At 40.3% G+C, this 24,236-nt stretch overlaps 4 protein-coding genes across 4 annotated transcripts in view; 3 read left to right on the forward strand and 1 right to left on the reverse strand.

The window, feature by feature from the left end:
- Positions 1-1,246: 1,246 nt before the first annotated feature.
- Positions 1,247-5,365, forward strand: LOC124033295 (chemerin-like receptor 1). Its single transcript, XM_046345279.1, has 2 exons — positions 1,247-1,399; positions 4,143-5,365. The coding sequence occupies exon 2, from the start codon at positions 4,163-4,165 to the stop codon at positions 5,132-5,134; it is 972 nt and encodes a 323-aa protein (XP_046201235.1). The 5' UTR covers positions 1,247-1,399; positions 4,143-4,162; the 3' UTR covers positions 5,135-5,365.
- A 271-nt stretch (positions 5,366-5,636) lies between these two features.
- LOC124033296 (chemerin-like receptor 1) lies at positions 5,637-9,170 on the forward strand. The gene is made up of 2 exons (XM_046345280.1): positions 5,637-5,732; positions 7,293-9,170. Exon 2 carries the CDS (start codon positions 7,321-7,323, stop codon positions 8,359-8,361), a length of 1,041 nt encoding a protein of 346 aa, XP_046201236.1. The 5' UTR covers positions 5,637-5,732; positions 7,293-7,320; the 3' UTR covers positions 8,362-9,170.
- Positions 9,171-11,914: 2,744 nt separating this feature from the next.
- Positions 11,915-12,749, forward strand: LOC124034260 (C3a anaphylatoxin chemotactic receptor-like). Its single transcript, XM_046347192.1, has one exon. It carries the CDS (start codon positions 12,033-12,035, stop codon positions 12,711-12,713), a length of 681 nt encoding a protein of 226 aa, XP_046203148.1. The 5' UTR covers positions 11,915-12,032; the 3' UTR covers positions 12,714-12,749.
- Positions 12,750-12,766: 17 nt separating this feature from the next.
- LOC124034259 (WSC domain-containing protein 2-like) overlaps positions 12,767-24,236 on the reverse strand; it is a 117,716-nt gene continuing 106,246 nt past the window's right edge. The window contains exons 7-9 of the mRNA XM_046347191.1: positions 19,336-19,500; positions 18,261-18,461; positions 12,767-15,403 (exon numbers count right to left, since the gene is read on the reverse strand). Of these exons, the coding sequence (XP_046203147.1) occupies positions 15,045-15,403; positions 18,261-18,461; positions 19,336-19,500 (725 nt within the window). The 3' untranslated portion in view covers positions 12,767-15,044. The remainder of the gene's footprint in view (positions 15,404-18,260; positions 18,462-19,335; positions 19,501-24,236) is intronic.

The following is a 24,236-nucleotide window of genomic DNA, read 5'->3' on the forward strand; positions in this document are numbered from 1 at the left end:
GGTGAAGTGCAACCGCAGGAGGCTGAAGAAATGTGGCTTGTCACCAAAATTCCTCTCAAACTTTTACAGATGCACAATTGAGAGCATCCTGTCGTGCTGTATCAACGCCTGGTATGGCAACTGCTCCGCCCACAAACGCAAGGCTCTGCGGTCTGCACAACGCATCACATTTCTCTGCGGTCTGCACAACGCATCACCAGTGGCAAACTACCTGTCCTCAAGGACACCGACAACACCCGATGTTACAGGAAGGCCAAAAAGATCATCAAGGACAACAACCACCCGAGCCCCTGCCTGTTCACCCCGAAACCATCCAGATGGCGAGTTCAGTACAGGTGCATCAAAGCTGGGACCAAATGACTGAAAAACAGCTTTTATCTCAAGGCCATCGGACTGTTAAACAGCCATCACTAACACAGAGAGGCTGCTGCCTACATATAGACTTGAAATTATTGGCCACTTTAATAAATGGGGTTTACATATCTTGCATTACTTATCTCATATGTATATACTGTATTTTATACCATCTATTGCATCTTGCCTATGTCGCTCTGTCATTGCTCATCCATATCTTTATATGTTGCCAGCAGCATACCACCCTGCATACCACTGCTGCCTTGCTTCTGAAGCTAAGCAGGTTTGGTCCTGGTTAGTCCCTGGATTGGAGACCAGATGCTGCAGGAAGTGGTGTTGGAGGGCCAGTAGGAGGCACTCTTTCCTCTGGTCTAAAAATTATCCCAATACCCCAGGGTGGTGATTGGGGATACTGCCCTGTGTAGGGTGCTGTCTTTCAGATGGGATGTTAAACAGGTGTCCTGACTCTCTGTGGTCACTAATGATCCCATGGCACTTATTGTAAGAGTAGGGGTGTTAACCCTGGTGTCCTGGCTAAATTCCCAATCTGGCCCTCAAACCATCACGGTCACCTAATTATCCCCAGTTTACAATTGTCTCATTCATCCCTCTCCCCTGTAACTGTTCCCCAGGTAGTTGCTGTAAATGAGAATGTGTTCTCAGTCAAATTACATGGAAAAACAAAATATATTCTTATTCCATTCATTTACTTAGATTTGTGTGTATTATTAGGTAGTTGTGGAATTGTTAGATAACATGTTAGATATTGCTGCACTGTCAGAACTAGAAGCACAAGCATTTCGCAACACTCGCAATAACATCTGCTAAACATGTGTATGTGACCAATAAAATTAGATTTGATTTGATGAAAAGTCCCCATTCGCTACTGGGTTCTTAACTAGTCCTCCTTTCATTCATGAAATGTCAACGAGTCTCTTCGTGTTTGTTCAAAATTCCTGAAGGAGCTCAATGATAACAACACATTCCTATGCTATTTGGAAGCTGCTTTCTTTCTCAACGTAATATTATAAATCTTTTTCACAAGGTAAGGTTAACTTCCGTGGGAATCTTTATACCAAGAGCATGTGTTTGTCTATGTCCTGTAAAATGCAACTATTTTCGGGTGTGTTCCTTTTAACTCTTAACTTTCTCACAGTCTGAACTGTCAGCCGTTTGCTTCCAGAAATTAGGACCATTGCTATTGGGACTCTTAGGCTACAAACAACTTGTTTAATGGAATGGCTTTTTAGTTAGTATAACATTTTCTTAAACGCATTGTTTGGTTCTAGGTTATGCATTTAGTAGGTGAAGTTAAATTGATGTACAGTGCCTTCAGAAAGTATTCACACCCCTTGACTTTTCTCAAATGTTGTTGTGTTACAAGGTGGTTTTATATGGATTTAATTGTAATTTGGGGGGGGGGGGCAATCTTCACAAAATACTCAAAATAATAGTAATGTCAAAGTGGAAGAAAAATTCAAACATTAGTCCCAAAAAAATATATACAACTAAAACACTAATATATATTGATTAGAGAAGTACTCAGCCCCTTGGTACTCAGTTAATTTCTTTGCCACATTTTTTGCAGTTTTTCTTTAGTGCCTTATTGCTAGTAGTATGGGTTGGGAATATGGTTCATTGTTTAACTAGCTAGCTACATGTTTAAACAAAAGTCCACTTTTACAGATGATTACATGACCCATCAAGTTAGCCAGGTGTGTCTGGGGGTGATTATGGCCATCTATTGTATTTCATGAGCATGTGTACATGTCAAGACAATAGTGACCCATCCACTTAGATGGAGGGGGGGGGGGATTATGGCATTTCTTTCACATGACCCATCAATTTAGGCAAGTGTGTTTGGGTAAGCATAATCTAATAATTATACACATTGTATTTTTGATATTGCTACTACGCAAATATGCCAGTAACCATTTGACTGTAGCGTTTACAGCTTCTGTATCCTGTGCATGTGACAAATACACTTTGATTTGATATAGTGTGTGTTTACCAGAGATGGTAATGTGAAGAAAACCATGACCTGCAACAATGTCAGATCAGGAAACAGACTAAAGTGTATTTTTACCTGGAATTTCTTCTATTGTAGATGAATACTTTCACCCCTTTTAGTATTCTTTGGTTGTTTAAAATACACTACCTTACTCACTCTTCTTAGCACATGGCCTCACATGTGAATCATTAAAGAGATCAGTGGGGCTCAGGCTTAGGAGGTTGTGAACGATGCTAAATAGGTGTAGACAACAAAGAGCTCTCCAGTAGATGTGCCAAAAAATTAAAGGGCCACTTTCTCAACGTAGGTTTACCAGTTTATAAACTTTCAAAGCAGAATTATGTTCCCATTGTTTTGTAGCTCTGAGTTTACACTTTTATCCAATGTAAAAAAAAAAACACCATTCCAAATTTTGCAACATAAGACTGAATCGAGGTGGTCGGGCACATTTTGTTGTGTTACAGCCTGAATTTAAAATGGAATAAATGTAGATTGTGTCACCTACACACAATACCCCATTATGTCAAAGTGGAATTACGTTTTATGGACATTTTTGCAGATGTCTCCTGTGCTGGACCCCACACATACAATTATCTGTAAGGTCCCTCAGTTGAGCAGTGAATTTCAAACACATATTCAACCACAAAGACCAGGCAGGTTTTCCAGTGACTCGCATTAAAAGTCACCTAATGGTAGATGGGTGAAAAAATAATCCCTTTGAGCATGGTGAAGTTATTAATCACACTTTGGATGGTGCATCAATACACCCAGTCACAAGAAAGATACAGGTGCCCTTCCTAACTCAGTTGCTGGAGAGGAAGCACACTGCTCAGGGATTTCACCATGAGGCCCATGGTGACTTTAAAACAGTTACAGAGTTTAATGGCTGTGATAGGAGAACATTGTTGTTGTTGATCCATCCTCAGAGTGAAAAAAACGATGTCTGTAGAGAATCAAATTATTCCAAAACATGAATCCTGTTTGCAATACAAACGGACTGTCATAGCTAGCCACCATCCCTGAAATGCTGTAGTATGCATCTGCAGGTAGCTAAAGCTAACCAACTAGGTTCAATGTTAGCTAGCTAGCTAACATTAGGCTATAACTAGCAATGCAAACGGATTTCTGAGATATTAATAATATTACTACACATATCATACACGTAAGGTTATCTAGCGAGTCAGCAAGCTAATGTTTGCTAGCTAGCTAACAGTACACTTTCATTTGCAATGGAAACAACTTTCTGACTAAATTAAAAAGGTATAATATCTGAAAATGTACCTAGACTCTTACCTGTATACATGGATGGATGCTTCACGGCAGACTGGAACTCCTTTAACTCACTTTTGTTTGGACGTATTGTGTCAAGTCATTTTTCATACTGATCTTTGTCTATAGCATTGCTGCCCAGCAATAATGTTGAGAGTAGTAGCAACCCTTTTGCAGTTCTCCATGGCAAACGTTATATCGTTCCTTCTTGAAACGGGTCGCAAATGTGGAAAAAGTCAAGGGGTGTGAATACTTTTTGAAGGTACTGTATGTGCTGCAGCATTGAATACATCCAGTCTTAAGAAAAAGTTGTAGTGGTCAAGTACAACTTGAACAAGTTGTAGTATGGGCCTACCTACAGTACAAGATGCATGTTTTTATTTTATTAAATATTATTTACTGAAAAACTGGAAGGACATAGCATGTCATGTTCTTTTAGTTGGCATGCAGATGCAGTCATTACAGACAGAACCTGTTCTGACTGAATCATTGTATTCCTTTTATTTAGGTTAAAAAACAACAGAAATCATGGATGCCTCATCCAACACATCAGTCTATGATGACTACGATGATTCAGTGGTAATACCTTCCCAGTCCCCAGTCATCTATGAGATGTATCAGATGAAGGCTGGCTTTAGATACATGTATGTGTTAGTGTACTCAGCCAACATTCTGCTGGGTCTGCTGCTCAACTCTGCTGTCATCTTCAGGACTGTAAAATGCAGGTCCAAGAAGAAACTGAGTCAACAGATGTTAATCCTTGGCTTGGCTGTCACCCACCTCGTCTTCTGCCTCTTTGCCCCACTTTACCTGATCACTGCCTGGAACTACTTCTCCTGGACATTTGGGAAGGTTGTCTGCAAGCTTGGGTCCTACGTGATGTTTATGAACATGTTTTCTGTCTCACTGATGATCACCTTCTGGAATGTGTGCTGGAGTGTCCCTGGATGCTTTGAACACCGCATGTCCACCAACATGGTCCTGCTGTCCTGGTTCCTTGGGGCCATACTGAGTACCCCCTCTCTACTGTCCAGGGAGGTTCAGTACACTGCCGATGGACATGTCTGCATTGACGACTATGGCTATACTGGAAGTTCCCAGATGTCTAAAGAGGGAAGGGAGAGAATGATGGCAGTGTTGATCTGTCGCTTCATTGTCGGGATGCTGCTCCCTTTGGGTGCGAGATGTGTCAGCTGTTGCTGCATGAACAGCATGGGAAACAACCAGCTGAGGCCACGGGTTATTCGATCTGTGACTATTGCCCATTTCCTATGCTGGACTCCTGTCATTAGTCTCTCTGTGCTGCAAGTCACAATGGGGACAGGCAGCAGGTTGTTCACATACGCATTGCCCCCGGCCACTGCCCTGTCAGTCTTAAACAGCTGCATCTCTCCTATCATCTGCATATGGCAGGAGAAGAAGGAACAGAGCCTGAGAGGACCCCCTTGGGTGGAGGACAACAGAGATGGGGATGAGGAGATGACATCCCTGACACGCTAACAATAAGGAGGATAATATCCGTAAGCAGTAATGGGAAAACAACATACTGTAAACACCATTTGCAATTTATGAACAGCTTGAAATGTAGTTAGACATAGTGATATCATGCAAAATCTAAAATATTTTTTTATGAATTGTAATAAATACTTTATAAAATTGTCTTGTTAACAACTCACTGTATGTAGAATTAATTACACATTGTACATAAAGACCTCTTGAGGTCATACATTACTTCTTGTTTTTAACCTGTGTTTATTTTCAATTAAAATGCTTGTCAAGTAAAGATTTGATGAAACACATAACTATTAACATTTCTGAAAATACCTCTTTTCAATTAAATTTGCCAATTTGCCATAGTAGAAATGTGACACCAACAGTGTGGCATAATGTGACACAATACTTACAACAAGGGGCTACCAAGCCAAAATAGAGTACTGAAAGTAGTGGACTGGAATGGACATTTTTGGAAAACTGCACAGTCAGCCAGTGCTGTTGTATTGGTCAAAAACAGAGAGGAGTGCTAGGATATCACAAGTGACAAACAATTGAAAAGCACCACTGGACAGTGACATGTCAGCACCATCAATTGGTCTGTAAGGTAGGCTATTGTCTTTTCCTTCATTTCGGAACCATTGTTTCAGATCATCTAATGTTATGCTTGTGCTATAGATTACATATTAAGTTAATTGTTTGGATAATTGTCAAGTACTGATTTAATGAATATAGGCAATATCTAATACATCTCTAATTGAGGATGTTTTCAACGCTTGCAAAACATATCTTACATTTTCACGTAGGCCTATAGACATCAGTATTTTATTGAGGAGAGGGAGAAATTGATGAAGGCCATTGATGAAATCCAAAATGTGAAGTTTTTAACTTACGTAAAAATACATTAAAACTTCTTCAGGATCGGTGTCCCGTCCGTGGGACGGTTTAGCTAACGTAGGCTAATGTGATTAGCATGAGGTTGTAAGAAACAAAACAAAAATTCCCAGGACATAGACCCACTGTATCTATCTGATATGGGCAGAAAGCTTACATTTTTGTTAATCTAACTGCACTGTCCAATTTATAGTAGCTATTGGAGTGAAAGAATTCCATGCTATTGTTTGAGGAGAGTGCACAATTATGAACTTCAAAATGTATGAATAAACCAGTTAGGCACATTTAGGCAGTCTTGATACAACATTTTGACTAGACATGCAAGATTTCACTGGATCACTCTTAAACTTTGCACATACAGTGTTGCCATCTAGTGGCCAGTCTAAATTGCGCCTGGGCTAGAAAAAATTATTTAGCCCTTCCTCTTGCGTTTCAAAAATGATGGTACAAAAAATATATTTGTATTATCTCTTACCAGATCTAATATGTTATATTCTCCTGCATACCTTTCACATTTACACAAACTTCAAAGTGTTTCCTTTCAAATGGTATCAAGAATATGCAGATGCCATGAAGATAGAGCTCTTTGGCGTCTAAAAAAACGGAAGTGTACCAGGACATTTTAGCCAAAAACTTGGTTGCCTCTGCTAGGCCACAATAAATGGTTAATTAACCACAAAATCAACAATTTGCAATGGCCATCTCAATCTCCGGACTTGAACCCCTTTGAAAACTTTTGGTTTAAATTGAAGAGGGCAGTTCATAAGAGCAGACAAAGGCTATCAAAGATCTAAAAATACTCTGTATGGAGGAATGGTCTAAGATCCCTCCCAATGTGTTCTCCAATCTCATAAAATACTTTAGAAAATGGCTCAGTGTAGTTATCCTTGCAAGGAAGGGTGCTGGAGTACTGAAAACAAGGGTGCCAATAATTTTGTCCCCTACCATGTTCAGATGTCTTTTGTTACTTCTAAACAAAATCCTCCTTCTCTGAGCAATTGTATTGAGCATGCAATATAGCTCAGTATTTGTATTATTTATTTTACACTGTCTTTTTTTCATCTTTATCCAGGGTGCCAATCATTTTAGACCTAACGGTCGGTATAAGGTGGTGCGCTTTACCAAATAGACCACCTCAGATTTGTTTGAAGTGGACATGTTCAGAGACAGACATGTATATTACCCATGGCTAGAAGACAGACTTTGAAGTAAAGGATTGAGAACAAGGGGGTGATCAAAACCATTTCCTAACGACAATATCTTATCTTCACAGGGATTGCAAGCCAAATAACTGCAACACAATGGAGGATTATACATATGAATATGATTATAGCAATTACACCTATGACAATGTTACTCCTCTCGAGGATTTAGATTTCAAAACTCACAAGACATGCTTCACAGAAGTTTCATGCGCCTCCCTCCTGGTGGTCAATGTAGTTATCTTCCTGCTGGGGGTTTGTGGGAATGGGGTGGTCATCTGGATCGCTGGTCTCAAGATGAAGAAGACAGTCAACACCACCTGGTACCTCAGCCTGGCCGTCTCTGACTTCATATTCTGTGCCTGTCTCCCCTTCAACATCATCAACATGGTGACAAAGGACTGGATCTTTGGGCTCTTCATGTGCAAGTTCACCTCTTTTGTGATGTTCCTCAACATGTTCTGCAGCATCTTCCTCCTGGTCGTCATCAGTGTTGACCGCTGTGTGTCAGTGATGTTTCCAGTGTGGGCTCAGAACCACCGCACCATGGGCAAGGCCTCTGTAGTGGTGGTTCTGGCCTGGGTTGCCTCTGTCGCCCTCAGCATCCCCTCCATAGTGTTCAGAGACGTCAAAACCCATTTAGGGATGAGAAAGTGTTTCAATAACTACAGAGACCAACACAGCCACAAGATGATCGCAGTGAGTCGGTTCATTGGTGGGTTTGTGCTGCCATTCTTTATCATCATCTTTTGTTACTCTGTCATCATCCTGCGACTGAGAACCAACCGAATGATGAGCAAGTCCTCCAAGCCCTTCAAAGTTATGACTGCCCTGATAGCCACATTCTTCATCTGCTGGCTGCCCTACCATGTCTTTGTACTGCTTGAGCTGAACCACCAAAGCTACAACCTGGAGGTTATAAGAGCTGGGCTTATGGTGGGCACTACTGTAGCCATAGCTAACAGTTTCCTCAACCCAATGCTGTATGTTTTCATGGGCAATGACTTCCTGCAGAAATTCAAGAGCTCCATACTGTCTAAGATGGCGAATGCCATCGGAGAGGAGGGCCGCACCACCAGCCGCTACCTCTCTAGGTCCAGCTCCATGGAGGGCAGCCGCAGAACCTCCACACACATCTAAATCTCTATGATGATGGTAAGGCCTCAGTGGCTGCAGACGCTTTGTCTTGTAGAAATGTCATATAAGGTGTATTTTCACTTTATGATCTAATGGACTAGTTATATTTGTCATATATTTGTATAATCACAAGTAGTGCTCTTTGTCTCATGTTAAAACATCTATCTGTTTGATATGTTTCTCCCATGAGCTCCAGTATATTTTCCTAACTTTTTCCAACCAATTTGAATGTCATTATCTCACATACAGAATGCGATGGAGGCCTTGCTGTGGAGTGATCTTTTGTAGTGATGTGACATAACATAGGGTTATAACCTATTTACTAGACATATTGAAATAACAACCTAATAACCTAATAATAATAACCTCTGTATAATGTGTCCCTGTAGATGTTAATCTTACAAGCAGAAGTCCATTTGTTTCAGTGAGTGACCAAGCTCAAAGTTCAACGACATCAGTGAAAACAGGAAATACTCCTGTTTGACAGCCATGTCTCTTGAGGGGAAATGTTTTTTGTGGGGAAATCATTGTGACCTCTTTGTGGTAATTTGTGTAAATTAAGCTGAAACATATCCCTACCGCTGAAAAAAAGACACCTTCTAAAAGGAAATGAACATCACACTGCTTACAGTACGAAGAGCAGAAAGACTATTCACACACTTTGAAGTGTACACTGGGTGTACATAACAATATGAACACCTTCCTAATATTTGACATCAGAACAGCCTCAATTCGTCTGGGCATGGACTCCAGAAGGTGTCGAAAGCATTCCACATGGACGCTGGCCTATGTTGACTCCAATGCTTCCCACAGTTGTGTCAAGTTGGCTGGATGTCCTTTGGGTGGTGGACCATTCTTGATACACATGGGAAACTGTTGAGTGTGAAAAACCCAGCAGCATTGCAGTTCTTGACACAAACCAGTGCACCTGGCACCTACTACCATACCCTGTTCAAATGCACTTAAATATTTTGACCTGCCCATTCACCCTCTGACTGGCACACACACACAATCTGTGTCTTAATTGTCTCAAGGCTTAAACATATTTCTTTAACCTTTTATCTATACTGATTGAAGTGGATTTAACAAGTTAATTTAATAACGGAGCATAGCTTTCAACTGGATTCACCTTGTCAGTCTATGTCATGGAAAGAGCAGGTGTTCATAACGTTTTGTGCACTCAGTGTATATACAGTGCATTTGGAAAGTATTCAGACCCCTTGACTTTTTCCACATGTTGTTACGTTACAGGCTTATTCTAAAATGAATTGAATACATTTTGGGGAGCATGGGAGCATCGCTGCACAACTATTTTCAGGTCTCTCCAGAGATGTTTGATCGGGTTCAAGTCCGGGCTCTGGCTGTGCTACTCAAGGATATTCACAGACTTGCGCCGAAGTCACTACTGCGTTGTCTTGGCTGTGTGCCTACGGTCGTTGTCCTGTTGGAAGGTTAACCTTCACCCCAGCCTGAGGTCCTGAGCGCTCTGGAGCGGGATTTCATAAAGGATCTATCTGTGCTTTGCTCCGTTCATCTTTCTCTCAATCCTGACTTGTCTCCCAGTCCCTGCCGCTGAAAAACATCCCCACAGCATGATGCTGCCATCACCATGCTTCACCGTAGGGATAGTGCAGGTTTCCTACAGACGTGACGCTTTGCATTCAGGCCAAGGAGTTTAATCTTGATTTCATCAGACCAGAGAATCTTGTTTCTCATGGTCTGAGAGTCCTTTAGGTCCCCTTTGGCAAACTCCAAACTCGGGCTGTCATGTGCCTTTTACTAAGGGATAACTTCCATCTGGCCACTCTACCAGCAGAAATATTTTGGTACCCTTCCCCAATCTGTGCCTTGACACAATCCTGTCTCGGAGCTGTACGGACAATTCCTTCGACCTCTAGGCTTGGTTTTTGCTCTGCCATGCACTGCCAACAGTGGGACCTTATATAGACAAGTGTGTGCCTTTCCAAATCATGTCCAATCAATTGAATTTACCATTGGTGGACTCCAATCAAGTTGTAGAAACATCTCAAGGAAGTTGATCAATGGAAACAGGATGCACCTGAGCTCAATTTCGAGTCTCATAGCAAAGGGTCTGAATACTTATGTAAATAAGTTTGACATTTTTTTTATACATTTGCAAACAATTCTAAAAACCGGATTTTGCTTTTAAAAATGAATTTAATTCATTTTAGTGTAATGCTGTAATGTAACAAAAGGTGGAAAGTCAAATCAAAATCAAATGTATTTATATAGCCCTTCGTACATCAGCTGACATCTCAAAGTGCTGTACAGAAACCCAGCCTAAAACCCCAAACAGCAAGCAATGCAGGTGTAGAAGCACGGTGGCTAGGAAAAACTCCCTAGAAAGGCCAAAACCTAGGAAGAAACCTAGAGAGGAACCAGGCTATGTGGGGTGGCCAGTCCTCCCCACATAAAAAAAGTCACAAAAAAAAGTCAAGGGGCCTGAATACTTTCAGTCAAGGGGTCTGAATACTTCCCGAATGCACTGTATACATCTGCCTCAGCTATTGCAATCATCCATACACAACATAACGTCCAGCCCTATCCAAAACAAATCATTTGTCGTCGTCTGGATCCCTGGATATTGCGTTTTGGAACAAAACTCTTCATTTATATTTCCTGCCATATATCACCCAGCTTGTGGACAGGTTTCTATGCAATCAGATTTGTACCATGACATGTAATTCATCCCACCTCACCAAGTGTCAGATCATCTGCTGTGACACTGAAAGTCAAGTGTTATTAAATACCCTAGCTGAGAATCATATTGGAGAGTCCTGTGTTTACATGTGAACAACACATGGACAACACATTTCACACAACCATTGTGTGACTTGATTAATGTGAACTCATTGGAAGTTAGAATTGTCAATGTATTTGTAAAAACACAACCATTGTTCTGTTCAATCTACCTCTTTAATTAGTTTATCTGATGAATAAGATGAATCGGCTAGGATCTTGTGTTGCAGGGGTAGGCAACCCTGGTCCTAGAGTGCCGCAGCCACTTCATACTTTTGATTTAACCGACCTGGAAGACCATGTGTGTTGAATTTATGCAATCACTGAACTTATCAATTAGCTCAGTTGATCAGGTGTGGTGCCTAGTTGTAACAACATCCTGCTATATGTGTGGCACTCCAGGAACAGGACTGCCTACCCCTGTTGTCTGTATATTGGACCATGTTTGTAATTATTTATGGTAAACCACAGAAAGAGAAGCTGCTTGTTAAAAGGAACTTAACTGGGAAGCGGAAAGCATTGTCACATTCTAACTGAATTGCATTTGTAATTCTGCAGCAGACTGTTTCTGCCTTTTTCTGATTAAATCCACTGTTTTAAGAAATAGAAAGAAATAGAAAGTTAATTGAAGTACACCTGTTTTAATGTATTTAATAATTAAAAATCATGTGACATAAACAAACTCCTGTGTCCAACCATCTTTATGTGTATGCCATGAACAGTTTATTGAAAAAGTGCATGTAATTACATTAGTCACCCAGCAGTTGCAAAACAGCATGCATCATACAGTGGGGAGAACAAGTATTTGATACACTGCCGATTTTGCAGGTTTTCCTACTTACAAAGCATGTAGAGGTCTGTAATTTTTTATCATAGGTACACTTAAACTGTGAGAGACAGTTTGTGGGAATGGGATGGTCATCTGGATGGTCATCTGGATCGCTGGTCTCAAGATGAAGAAGACAGTCAACACCACCTGGTACCTCGGCCTGGCCGTCTCTGACTTCATATTCTGTGCCCGTCTCCCCTTCAACATCATCTACATGGTAACAATGGACTGGAACTTTGTGCTGTTCATGTGCATGTTCACCTCTTTCACAATGTTCCTTAACATGTTCAGCAGCATCTTCCTCCTGGTCGTCATGAGTGTTGACCATTTTGTAATGGTCGTATATCCAGTTTGGGCCCAAAACCAGTGTACCGTGAGGATGGCCTCTGCAGTTTTGGTCCTTGCCTGGGTCATTTCTGTTGCACTCAGCATTGCCTCCATAATGTTTTGTCATGTCACCACAGACTACACAACAACATGCTTTAACAACTACCCATCCCAAAATATCCATCTAACTGTAGTTGCGAGTCGATTTGTCAGCGACTTTGTGCTCCCGCTCCTCCTAATCATCTTCTGCTACTCTGTCATCACCCTGCAACTGAGGACCAACAGGATGACCAGGTCCTCCAAGTCCTTCAGAGTCATGACTGCCCTGATAGCCATGTTCCTCATAGGCTGGCTGCCCTGCCATGTCTTCATTATACTGCAATCCGGAGCCAGGGGTAAAGCTTATCTAACTGTTATTCCTGAAGGTCTGAAGATATGATGGACTAAATACATACTAACCAACATCTGGTGTACTTTTACTACCATACAACATTTATTTCAGATTGCATGTTTATTTGGAATTGCAGTCCTTTACTTCCATTCTATTACCTTATTTATAATCACATTACATTCATTCCATACAAAATACATTCAAAAGTGACACCCCTTTTGAGATTAGTGCGAGCCTGTCAATAAAAGCAAAAAACACTCAAAGTTAAGGTCCTATGTCAAAAATAGAAGAGATAGCTCCCATTTACTTGTTGCATTATAAATATATTTGTAATTTTGTTGCACGTACTATAAAAATATATGTGTATATTTTGGAAGGAATTTTTTCTTTCATTGCACTCTTTCTACATGTGACCAATAGAGACACACGCACATTATACATCAGTCAACATAAAATGGCGGGTGTACAAAATCAAATGCTTCACTTACAGATTATTTTGATGTATATTAGCTTTCTATTCTCTGTTGCACATTACCTATGGCTGGGACTATTATATACCTGTACATGTAGCTTGTTTTGCGATACCGAAGCAATCGAGAAAATGGGGTGCGTCACTTTCAGCATTACTCACCTTCAACAAAAATGATCAGGGATCGTATATCAAGAACAAAACGCATTGAGGGGAAAACTCTCATCTCAAATCATCTATAACTTGAATAAATGCCTTTTGGGCCTTTGGGGTAGTAAGTGTTCAGCTACAGTACATGCTACAGCTGTATTAACCTTACAGTGAAACACTTTTTGGATCATATTCAAGTTAAATAAATGAAGACAAATATTTAAATAATGAACCTTCATTATCTCTTAGTTATGAAGTCACTCAAACAGAGACACAATATTACTTTTGATTGATTTTGGTGTGTTTGAGTCATTATAGGCAGGCACATTTGAGTGACCCCCCATACAAAATGTATAATTTGAAGTGTTAAACTATCAGGGTATGCTTGATAACTCCACAGTCTTGATCTAACGTGCCTCAGCCACACAGTGAGGTGGCATACAATTATTGATTGTTAACCCTGCCTCTTCCCAGTCTGTATTGAGTTATGAGCCAAATGGAAATCTCAAACATTCGATCAGTGCATTGCACTGACACAATATTTGCAGTAATTGCATAACAACATCCTCGGTATTTTGTTTCATAAGCTAGAACACTCTCGACACTAGTGTGTCTGATGATGCATTAAGCGGACAGTTTAATATCAAATATCATCAATAATGTATTCACATTACGAATAATATTTGATATTAGTAATCATTTTATTTTCTCTACATTTCAACTTAAAGCCAACAGTCAGCTGACAGAAAAGGCACCACATTGTATTTTTGCTTCTAACCACCATTATAAGGAAAGCAACAAGTTCTGCAGAGTGATTTAGCAGAAGTGGTAGTTTCAAAATAGCGCTGTTTAAGGGAAAACTCCATTCAATAAATCCACAATAAATGTATCATGCGCAGTGTGTCTGGCTGACCACATCTGAGGAGACCAAGGACGAACAAGCTGTCGATGAGTCAAGGCTAGTTGTTGAAAGGGCTGTCTTGACAAGAGTCAGGAGTGTTCCATAGAGCCTGATGGTCAAAATAAACTATGGAGAGTTAATTATTTAGTGTTCCAGAGCTGTTGCCAGTAACCAAAAGGACAGCTGTAATGCACAGATGTAATGACTCAGTATGACTGATACAGCACAGTTTTAAGAGAGGCCACTGCTTCAGAGAAGTGCTGTATTACCTCTTCTTGTTCGAATACTGCTGAAGTATGAGGAGAAGAGTGAAGATCTAGCCTCATGGTGGGTTCACAGGGGTAGACGGAGAGATGAGTGTTCAGTCCCATTCATTAGCTCTTTTAGATGGACACGGGTTTTCGCCAACCAAATCCAAGTCCAATAGTACGGTTTTGACCACCTCCTAATTTTAAATCTAGTGGCTCTCAAACATACTGTATTCAGCAAGTGGAGGTATAGCTTTTTCATCTCTAACAAATCAAAAACATTTAGTTGAAAATGACAGATCATTAAAAGGTTTTGTGACATTTCAAACCATTTCATGAAAGAGTATTTGTTCTCCTAATCAATACGGTTGTGAGCCTGTCAGTCAAACAAATAAAGGAAAGGGATGTGAGAAAGAAGGAGACAGAGAAGTGGTGGGGAACAGAGAAGTATATTAAATAAAAACATATTTCCTACACATAGATTTTCAGTTCATGTGACTTTTATATTTGAAGCCATTTGGACATGGTTGACATGAATTCATCCTAGAACGAAGGGATAGAAGAACAGAGTGAGAAATGGAGAGAGAGAGAGAGGGAAAGGAGAGGAGATATTATCTCGGAGTGGGTCGGTACTCCTTCGGCACCCCGGCCATGTTCCTCTTCTTTAGGGAAGCGTCCACAGTCATGACCAGTTCGTCAATGCTAGTGCGCATCTCAGGTGTGTACGGGTCATAATCCAGTTTACGCAGGCCGGAGCGCTTGAATTTACCATCCTTCTGTCCCTCTACACAGAGCAGGCGGTCCTCGGCCACCTCCAGGTCCAGAAACAGGACCATGTCCTTGAGCTTAGAGAACAGCTCCCTCTTCAGCTCCTCAAAGTGGACCACATGGACGTTCCTCCCATAACGCAGCCAATCCAGTGTGTGGGACGCCCACCAAGGAGCATAGTTCTTCACAAACTCAGGCCACTCTGCAAAACAACACAGAACACCAGAAGCAGATGAAAAATAATTGAGTTGTGTGAGAAGGCCTAAAATCTTAGTTAAGGGTACACAATTGATCTCCAGCATATATCAGTTATATTCAATGTAAATAATTATAATCCAAAATTGGAAGAAAACACCTATAAATGGGGCACTATTGGCTGTATGAGCAGCCCAGCAAACAGCAGGAAAAAATAAAATTTTAATATAATTTTAGAATACAATCTCTGCAGCTCTCTACATCCCCAGGGAACGCAAGGTTTGTGGATCCATTCTCTCTGCAGAAGAATCATCAAACACTGATATTATTTCCTTTAAGAGGTCTGGTGCAATTCACCAAGTGTAATCACAGCACATAATGCCTTCTCTGAGACCCGGGCTTCCTTGGGGGGATTAAATGAATGACACAGAACAGAGCAAGTTTTTGTCCTTTTAACAGATAGACTTGCTGCAGTCTGGGAGGCTCAGGATTTACCACCAGGGTCAATAGAGAGCTGCAGGGGCGGGACATACTGTAGAGCAGGTGACAGCTAGGATAGGGATCTACTGTTGTGGCACCAGTAGGTCTACCAGCACCCTACAGTATACATTGTCCTTCAGTTGACTGCTAAGACAGTTCAGTGCACCATACCCTTTTGGAATACTTTACTGCAGAAACCTTTCAATCTTTTATAAGCCACAGTCCATAAAGGAGTTGGCAGGCGAAACCAGGGCTGCTTTAGCATGTACCTTTATTAGGAGGAGAGGAATGGTTGTTAAAGTGTAAGTCTGCTGAGTTAGCAGTGCAGGCTTGGGGACTCAGATGATATGAGAGTGGAAATTATACTGCCATAGTGAACTTCAGAAGAACATTGCACGTTAAAGGGCAGCAGTGAAGCAGAGAAACAGTTCTCTTATCAGACAGCGAAACCAAATCTGGAGAGCCAAAACACCACAGCTATTGAATCCCTCTTGACAAACCTCATGCATTGTATGCCATGAAGCATTGGTAAATACAGTAGGCAGTCCTAATCCGAGTAGGATAGTACAATTCAGCTATTTTAATGTAGTATGTGAATAGATAGAGGTTTGTTTGTTTGTTTGTCAGTCAGTTGGAGTTCAGTTACAGTGGCCATGGACCAAGGTTGTTGAGACACTCTGGACATCAGGAAGTACAGAATGTTAGCCTATAAGGGGGGCAAAAAGCTAATACAGTACACTGAAAGGAGCTGTGTGAATAACTTAATTATGTAGCTAAGGGACATTTGTTGGTTTAGAGATTGTAAGATAATATTTTTGACAAATTCAATAATTTGCCGTAATCATCCAGAGACCACTTCCGAATATGACACATAGCCTACCGATACTTATGCATGTGTAACATTCAAATACTATCGCCAAAATCATTTGTTTTGGATTCAAGCTAATTGTGAGGCTGCAGTGCATTAAAAGCCGTCAGCAACTCTAACAGTAACTCTTACGTCATCATAACAACCTACAGTACAGCCCCCCTCTAAGGCCTGGGGCTGGTGATCACACAGCTGGGGCCGGCTCTTACACAATGTCCTGCTGAGACAGAGGTTCCATCTCGAATGGCACCATGTTCCTTATTTTGTGCAATATACAGTATAGGGAATATGGCAGGGTTCCCCAATAGACAGCAAACGGGCCAAATTTGTCCAGTGAGTAAATTTATTTGGGCCCCCAAAGTGTTGGACATAAAAGACTGTAAAATCACCAGGAAATCAGCTCAAACGCATTTTTATTTAGAAAATATGTTCCCAAACTTACAAGGGATTTCAGATAGGAGCTGTGGTTGCCATGGTTACTGACACACTCTGAAATGGGTGGAGGGAAACATTTATAATATGAGAACATACCAAAAACAGTTCTGCCCATTGGAGGAGCTGAAAATGAGAAAATCTTACAACATGAGGCCAAAACCCCATTATATCATTCAGATATTGAAAGCCTCTGTGGTTGACCACATTAGTTAATAAAAAGACATTATAAGGAATAAGGTTTTGAAGTCTGTCCTTTATCTAAGAGTTTCAAGAAAGGAAATATATTTGTTTTGTTTTTATACACATTTAACCCCTTATTTTGGTTGGCACAAAACTACATCCATTCATTTGTATTGGTCATGTGACACATGTGTCTCCCTTTCTATAGAATGGACTTATTAGTTTATAGGCCAAACCGTTTGGATGCTAAAGACGTTTTTGTGAGAAGAATGATTTTCGGGATGCCTCCTGGTCTGACAAACAGCGCAGTAGCTTTTGCCACTTTCCACCGCAGATGTTACTTAGATTAAAGCACTGGTGCATCAGTAAACTCTAGGGGGTTTTAATAAAGAGAGAGCCACTGAAAATGGGCATTCAGTAGCATGATGGGGAAAAGGCATATCCACAGTATACCAAGCCTGTTCATATCTGTTGATTTCACTTAGTCATGACTCATCAATAATTTACATCACATACCCTTATTACTGTGTAATTATACTAATGTAATTACTGTTACAAGTATTGTAATTACTAATGATTGTACTTACACTGTACTTACAGCAGTAACCCTATTTATCTTAGCTCTAACCCAAACTCTAGCTTCATGTCAACACCTCGGCTCAACCCCAACCCTAACCATAAGTAAAGTATAAGTACAGTGTATTAAAGAGCACTGTAATATAAAGTGTAACTGACAGTTGATTAGATTAATCATTTTCATTGCAAGACAGCGGAAGGACACAATGCACAAATACAGTAGGTCGAAAAAAGTACAAAAAATAAGCATTGGCATTCGCTGAGGACGAGACACTGAATTGTGGACACAGTGACAACATGTTGTCATCATTGGCTAAAGTCTCACCTTTCCCTCTCCAGTGGGCCTGAGAGGCAAATCCAATATGGCCGCCGTACTTGCGGTTGAACTCAGCCATGAGGGCTTTGTAAGGGTTGCGGATCATGACGATGCTGGCGTCAAAGGCTTCAATCTCCTTCTTGCCACTCTCATGTGTTTTAATGCAGATGGTCCTACCACTCCGCCAATGGTCTCGCTCACCTTTGAAGCCTTAGAAAAAAGTATATATATACAGTACCAGTCAAACGTTTGGACACACCGACTCATTCAAGGGTTTTTCTTTATTTGGACTATTTTCTACATTGTAGAATAATAGTGAAGACAACAAAACTATGAAATAACACATGGAATCATGTAGTAACAAAAAAAGTGTTTAAAAAAAATCTAAATATATTTTATATTTGAGATTCTTCAAAGTAGCCTCCCTTTGCCTTAATGACAGCTTTGCACACTCTTGGCATTCTCTCAACCAGCTTCATTAGGTAGTCACCTGGAATTAATTTCAATTAACAGCTGTGCCTTGTTAAAAGTTAAAATAATGTATTTCCTTCTTAATGCGTTTGAGACAATTAGTTGTGTTGTGACAAGGTAGGGGTGGTATACAGAAGATAGCCCTATTTGGTAAAAGTCCAAGTCCATATTTTGGCAAGAACAGCTCAAATAAGCAATGTGAAACGACAGTCCATCGTTACTTTAGGACATCAAGGTCAGTCAATGCAGAAAATTTCAAGAACTTTGAAAGTTTCTTCATGTTCAGTTGCAAAAACCATCAAGCACTATGATGAAACTGGCTCTCAGGAGGACCGCCATAGGAAAGGAAGACCTAAAGTTACCTCTGTTTGCAGAGGATGTGTTATTTTATAGTTTTGATATCTTCACTATTATTCTACAATGTAGAAAATAGTAAAAATAAAGAAAAACCCTTGAATGAGTAGGAGTTCTAAAATTTTGGACCGGTAGTGTATATATATATATGGAAATGCTTAAAGTGTATTTTTTACTGTGTAAGTGACTGCATGACTTCCCAATGTATGACTGGCCAGTACCCATGTCATATTTTACGTCTAAGTGAGCCCTACAGTACCTTTGTTGTAGAGGGAGCCATCAAAATAGTAGCTGCCTGTGTAGAAGCCGGTGGCCAGCTCTATGAGGTGGCGGGCCCAGGTGTTGCCAGCCCCGGGGAAGCTGGCCAGAGCAATCAGCTGCTTGGAACGCGTGGGCAGGAAGCGCCGGTCCATGCAGCGGTTATCTGAGGGAACACAGGATAGAACACAGGTCACACACGTGATACACAATAATGAATGACAAAATTAAATACACAGCCTTATTTGTGTTCCTTACTAAAAAATAGTCTTATTAACCTGCCACAGAATTGAAATTGCTGGACAGTGAGGGAGAATGTCAAAGGGTCTCTGTACTTTAGCTTGAAAGTAGGAATCTCAAATGGCTTCTGTAAGCCCCTGAAGGACTGGTGAACATAGACAGCTCTTCAGGTTCATACATCCTAGACCTAGAGCAGACATGTGTTTCTACTATAGAGGAAAAAATATGGCAAAGGTCATGTATGATGCCTTTGAAATCCAGTCACTGCTTCAAATGTCCTGCACTGTAAACACAAATCAATAACTTTACTTGTAACAGATGACATTCACATTCTGACTATCTCTGAAACTCACTTGGATAATACCATTGATGATTCAGTGGTAGCAATACATGGTTATAACATCTACCGTAATGACAGAAATGCCAATGGGGGTGGTGTTGCGGTCTATATTCAAAACAGTTCCTGCATAGCTTAGAGAGGATCTCGTGTTAAATACTGTTAAAACCTCTTAAGACTCTAGGGGCAGTATTTCATTTTTGGATAAAAAGACGTGCCCGTTTTAAGCGCAATATTTTGTCACGAAAAGATGCTCGACTATGCTTGGAATTGATAGTTTTGGAAAGAAGACACTCTGACGTTTCCAGAACTGCAAAGATTTTCACTGTGAGTGCCTTAGAACAAAAGCTACAGGCAAAACCAAGATGTTTGAGCGACCAGGAAATGAACAGGATTTCTGAGGGTACGTTTTCCATGATCGCCTTATATGGCTGTGAATGCGACAGGAATGAACGGACACTTTCTAGCGTTTCCCCAAGGTGTCTGCAGCATTGTGACGTATTTGTAGGCATATCATTGGAAGATTGACCATAAGAGACTACAACAGCACAATCAGACCCAACCAAATCATGAGAAAACAAAAAGATAATTACTTAACACATTGGAAAGAATTAACAAAAAAACAGAGCAAACTAGAATGCTATTTGGCCCTACACAGAGAGTACACAGTGGCAGAATACCTGACCACTGTGACTGACCCAAAATTAAGGAAAGCTTTGACTATGTACAGACTCAGTGAGCATAGTCTTGCTATTGAGAAAGGCCGCCGTAGGCAGACATGGCTCTCAAGAGAAGACAGGCTATGTGCTCACTGCCCACAAAATGAGGTGGAAACTGAGCTGCACTTCCTAACCTCCTGCCCAATGTATGACCATATTAGAGAGACATATTTCCCCCAGATTACACAGATCCACAAAGAATTCGAAAACAAATCCAATTTTGAAAAACTCCCATATCTTTTGGGTGAAATTCCACAGTGTGCCATCACAGCAGAAAGATTTGTGACCTGTTGCCACGAGAAAAGGGCAACCAGTGAAGAACAAACACCATTGTAAATACAACCCATATTTATGCTTATTCATTTTATCTTGTGTCATTTAACTATTTGTACATTGTATATATATATAAAATATGACATTTGTAATGTCTTTACTGTTTTTTAAACTTCTGTATGTGTAATGTTTACTGTTATTTTTTGTTGTTTTTCACTTTATATATTCACTTTGTATGTTGTCTACCTCACTTGCTTTGGCAATGTTAACACATGAAAAGTCAAAAGTCAGCTACCAGTATTTTTCCATCCGAATCAGAGAACAAAGAAGGCTTCTAGGACTGCCATTTCAATGAAGAGATATATGACAAAACACCTTGAGGATTGATTCAAACAACGTTTTCCATGTTTCAGTCGATATTATAGAGTTAATTCGGAAAAAAGTTTGACGTGTAGGTGACTGAATTTTCGGTTAGTTTCGGTAGCCAAATGCATAGTAACAAAACGGAACGATGTGTCCTACACAAGAATCTTTCAGGAAAAACTGGACATCTGCTATGTAACTGAGAGTCTCCTCATTGAAACATCTGAAGTTCTTCAAAGGTAAATTATTTTATTTGATCCCTTTGCTGGTTTTTGTGAATATGTTGCGTGCTAAATGCTAACGCTAAATGCTAAGCTAGCTATCACCACTCTTACACAAATTATTGATTTTCTCTGGTTCTAAAGCATATTTTGAAAATCTGAGACGACAGGATTGTTAAGAAAAGGATAAGCTTGAGAGCAGGCATATTTATTTAATTTCATTTGCGATTTTTAGAAATCGCTAACGTTGCGTTATGGTAATGAGCTTGAGGCTGTAGTAATGCGACCGCATGCGGGATGGGGCGGACTATGAGGTTTAAAGTAATATTGCTACAGGTTCATCTGCCTCACCTAAAGAACATTCTTGTGGGAAGCTGCTCTAGGCTACCAAGTGCTAATAGTCAGTATCTGGATAATATGTGTGAAATGCTTGATAATGTATGTGATTTCAACAGAGATGTTGACTGGCTTTCATCAAGAAAAAAATTAAAACTGTAACCAGTGCCTGCAACCTGGTTCAGGTTACAGCCAACCGACCAGGGTAGTTACAAACAGCCCAGGAATGAAATCCTCAACATGTATTGATCACATCTTTACCAATGCTGCAGAAATGTGCTTTAAAGCAGTATACAAATCCATAGGATGTATTGATAACAATATAGTAGCCATATCTAGGAAAACCAAAGTTCCAAAGGCTGGGCCAAATATAGTGTATAAGAGGTCATACAAAAAGTGTTTAAATGATTCTTATGTTGATGATATAATTAATATTTTCTGGTCTGTGGTTTGTACTAAGGAGCAACCAGACGCTGCACTTGACACATTTATGAAATTAATTATTCCAGTTACTAATAAGCATGCACCCATTAAGAAAATGACTGAAAAACAGTTAAATCCTCTTGGATTAATGAGGAATTTAAATGTTTTATGGTTGAGACGGATGAGGTAAAAGATAGGGCAAATAAGTCTGGCAGCACAACCGATTGGCAAACGTACTGCAAATTGAGAAATCATGTGACTCAGCTAAATAAAAATACAAATAAACTGTACTATGAAAAGAAAATGATATAAAGAATGATGGTAAAAAGCTTTGGAGCACCTTAAATTACATTTTTGCCAAAAAGGCAAAAACCGGCTCCATCATTCATTGAATCAAATGGCTCATTCATCACAAAACCCACTGATATTGCCAACTACTTGAATGATTTTTTCATTGGCAAGATTTGCAAACTTAGGCATGACATGCCAGCAACAAACGCTGACACTGCACATCCAAGAATATCTGACAAAATTATGAAAGACAAACATTGTATTTTTGAATTCCGTGGTGTGGAGTGTGGAAGATGTGAAAAAAGTATTGTTGTCTATCAACAATGACAAGCCACCAGGGTTTGACAATCTGGATAATAATAGTAGACAATATTGCCAAATCTTCCATTTAAGCCTACTAGAAAGTGTGTGCCCTCTGGCCTGGAGGAAAGCTAAAGTAATTCCACTACCCAAGAATAGTAAAGCCTCCTTTACTGGCTCAAATAGCCAACCAATCAGCCTGTTACCAACCCTTAAACTTTTGGAAAAAGTTGTGTTTGACCAGATACAATGCTACTTTACAGTAAACAAATTGACAACAGACTTTCAGCATGCTTATAGGGAAGGACATTCAACAGCACTTACACAAATGATTGGCTGGGAGAAATTGATGATAAAAAGATTGTGGGGGCTGTTTTTTTCAACCAGTGTGGCTTTTGACATTATCGATCAGAGTCTGCTGCTGGAAAAACGTATCTGTTATGGCTTTACACCCCATGCTATATTGTGGATAAAGAGTTACCTGTCTAACAGAAGACAGTGTTTTTAAATGGAAGCCTCACCAACATAATCCAGGTAGAATCAGGAATTCCCCAGGGCAGCTGTTTAAGCCACTAACTTTATTCAATCTTTCCTAACGACATGCCACTGGTTTGAGTAAAGCCAGTGTGTCTATGCATGGGGATGACTCAACACTATACACATCAGCTACTACAGCGACTGAAATGACTGCAGTTAGTTTCAGAATGGATGGCAAGGAATAAGTTAGTCCTAAATATTTCAAAAATGAAAAGCATTGCATTTGGGACAAATCATTCACTAAATGCTAAACCTCAACTAAATCTTGTAATGAATAATGTGAAAATTTAGCAATTTGAGGTGACTAAACTGCTTGGAGTAACCCTGGATTTTAAACTGACATGGTCAAAACATATTGATGCAACAGTAGCTAAGATGGGGAGAAGTCTGTCTATAATAAAGCCCTGTTCTGCCTTCTTAACAACAGTATCAACAAGGCAGGTCCTACAGGCCCTAGTTTTGTCACACCTGGACTACTGTTCAGCCATGTGGTCATTAATAATATACATGTCAATCTCTCATGGCTCAAAGTAGAGGAGAGATTGACTTCATCACTACTTGCTTTGTTAAGAAGTATTGACACCCATGCATTCTCCACAAGGCATACCACCAGAGGTCTCTTCACAATCCCCAAGTCCAGAACAGACTATGGGAGGCACACAGTACTACATAGAGCCATGACTACATGGAACTCTATTCCACATAAGGTAACTGGAACAAGCAGTAGAATCAGATTTTAAAAACTAGTAAAAGTACACCTCATGGAACAGCGGGGAGCAGGGACTGTGAAGAGACACACAAAGGTACAGACACATGCATACACACAAGTGCTAGCACACACACTCTACACACATACTGTACA

Source organism: Oncorhynchus gorbuscha, linkage group LG04 (assembly GCF_021184085.1).
Source record: "Oncorhynchus gorbuscha isolate QuinsamMale2020 ecotype Even-year linkage group LG04, OgorEven_v1.0, whole genome shotgun sequence".
Taxonomy (NCBI): Eukaryota; Metazoa; Chordata; class Actinopteri; order Salmoniformes; family Salmonidae; genus Oncorhynchus; species Oncorhynchus gorbuscha.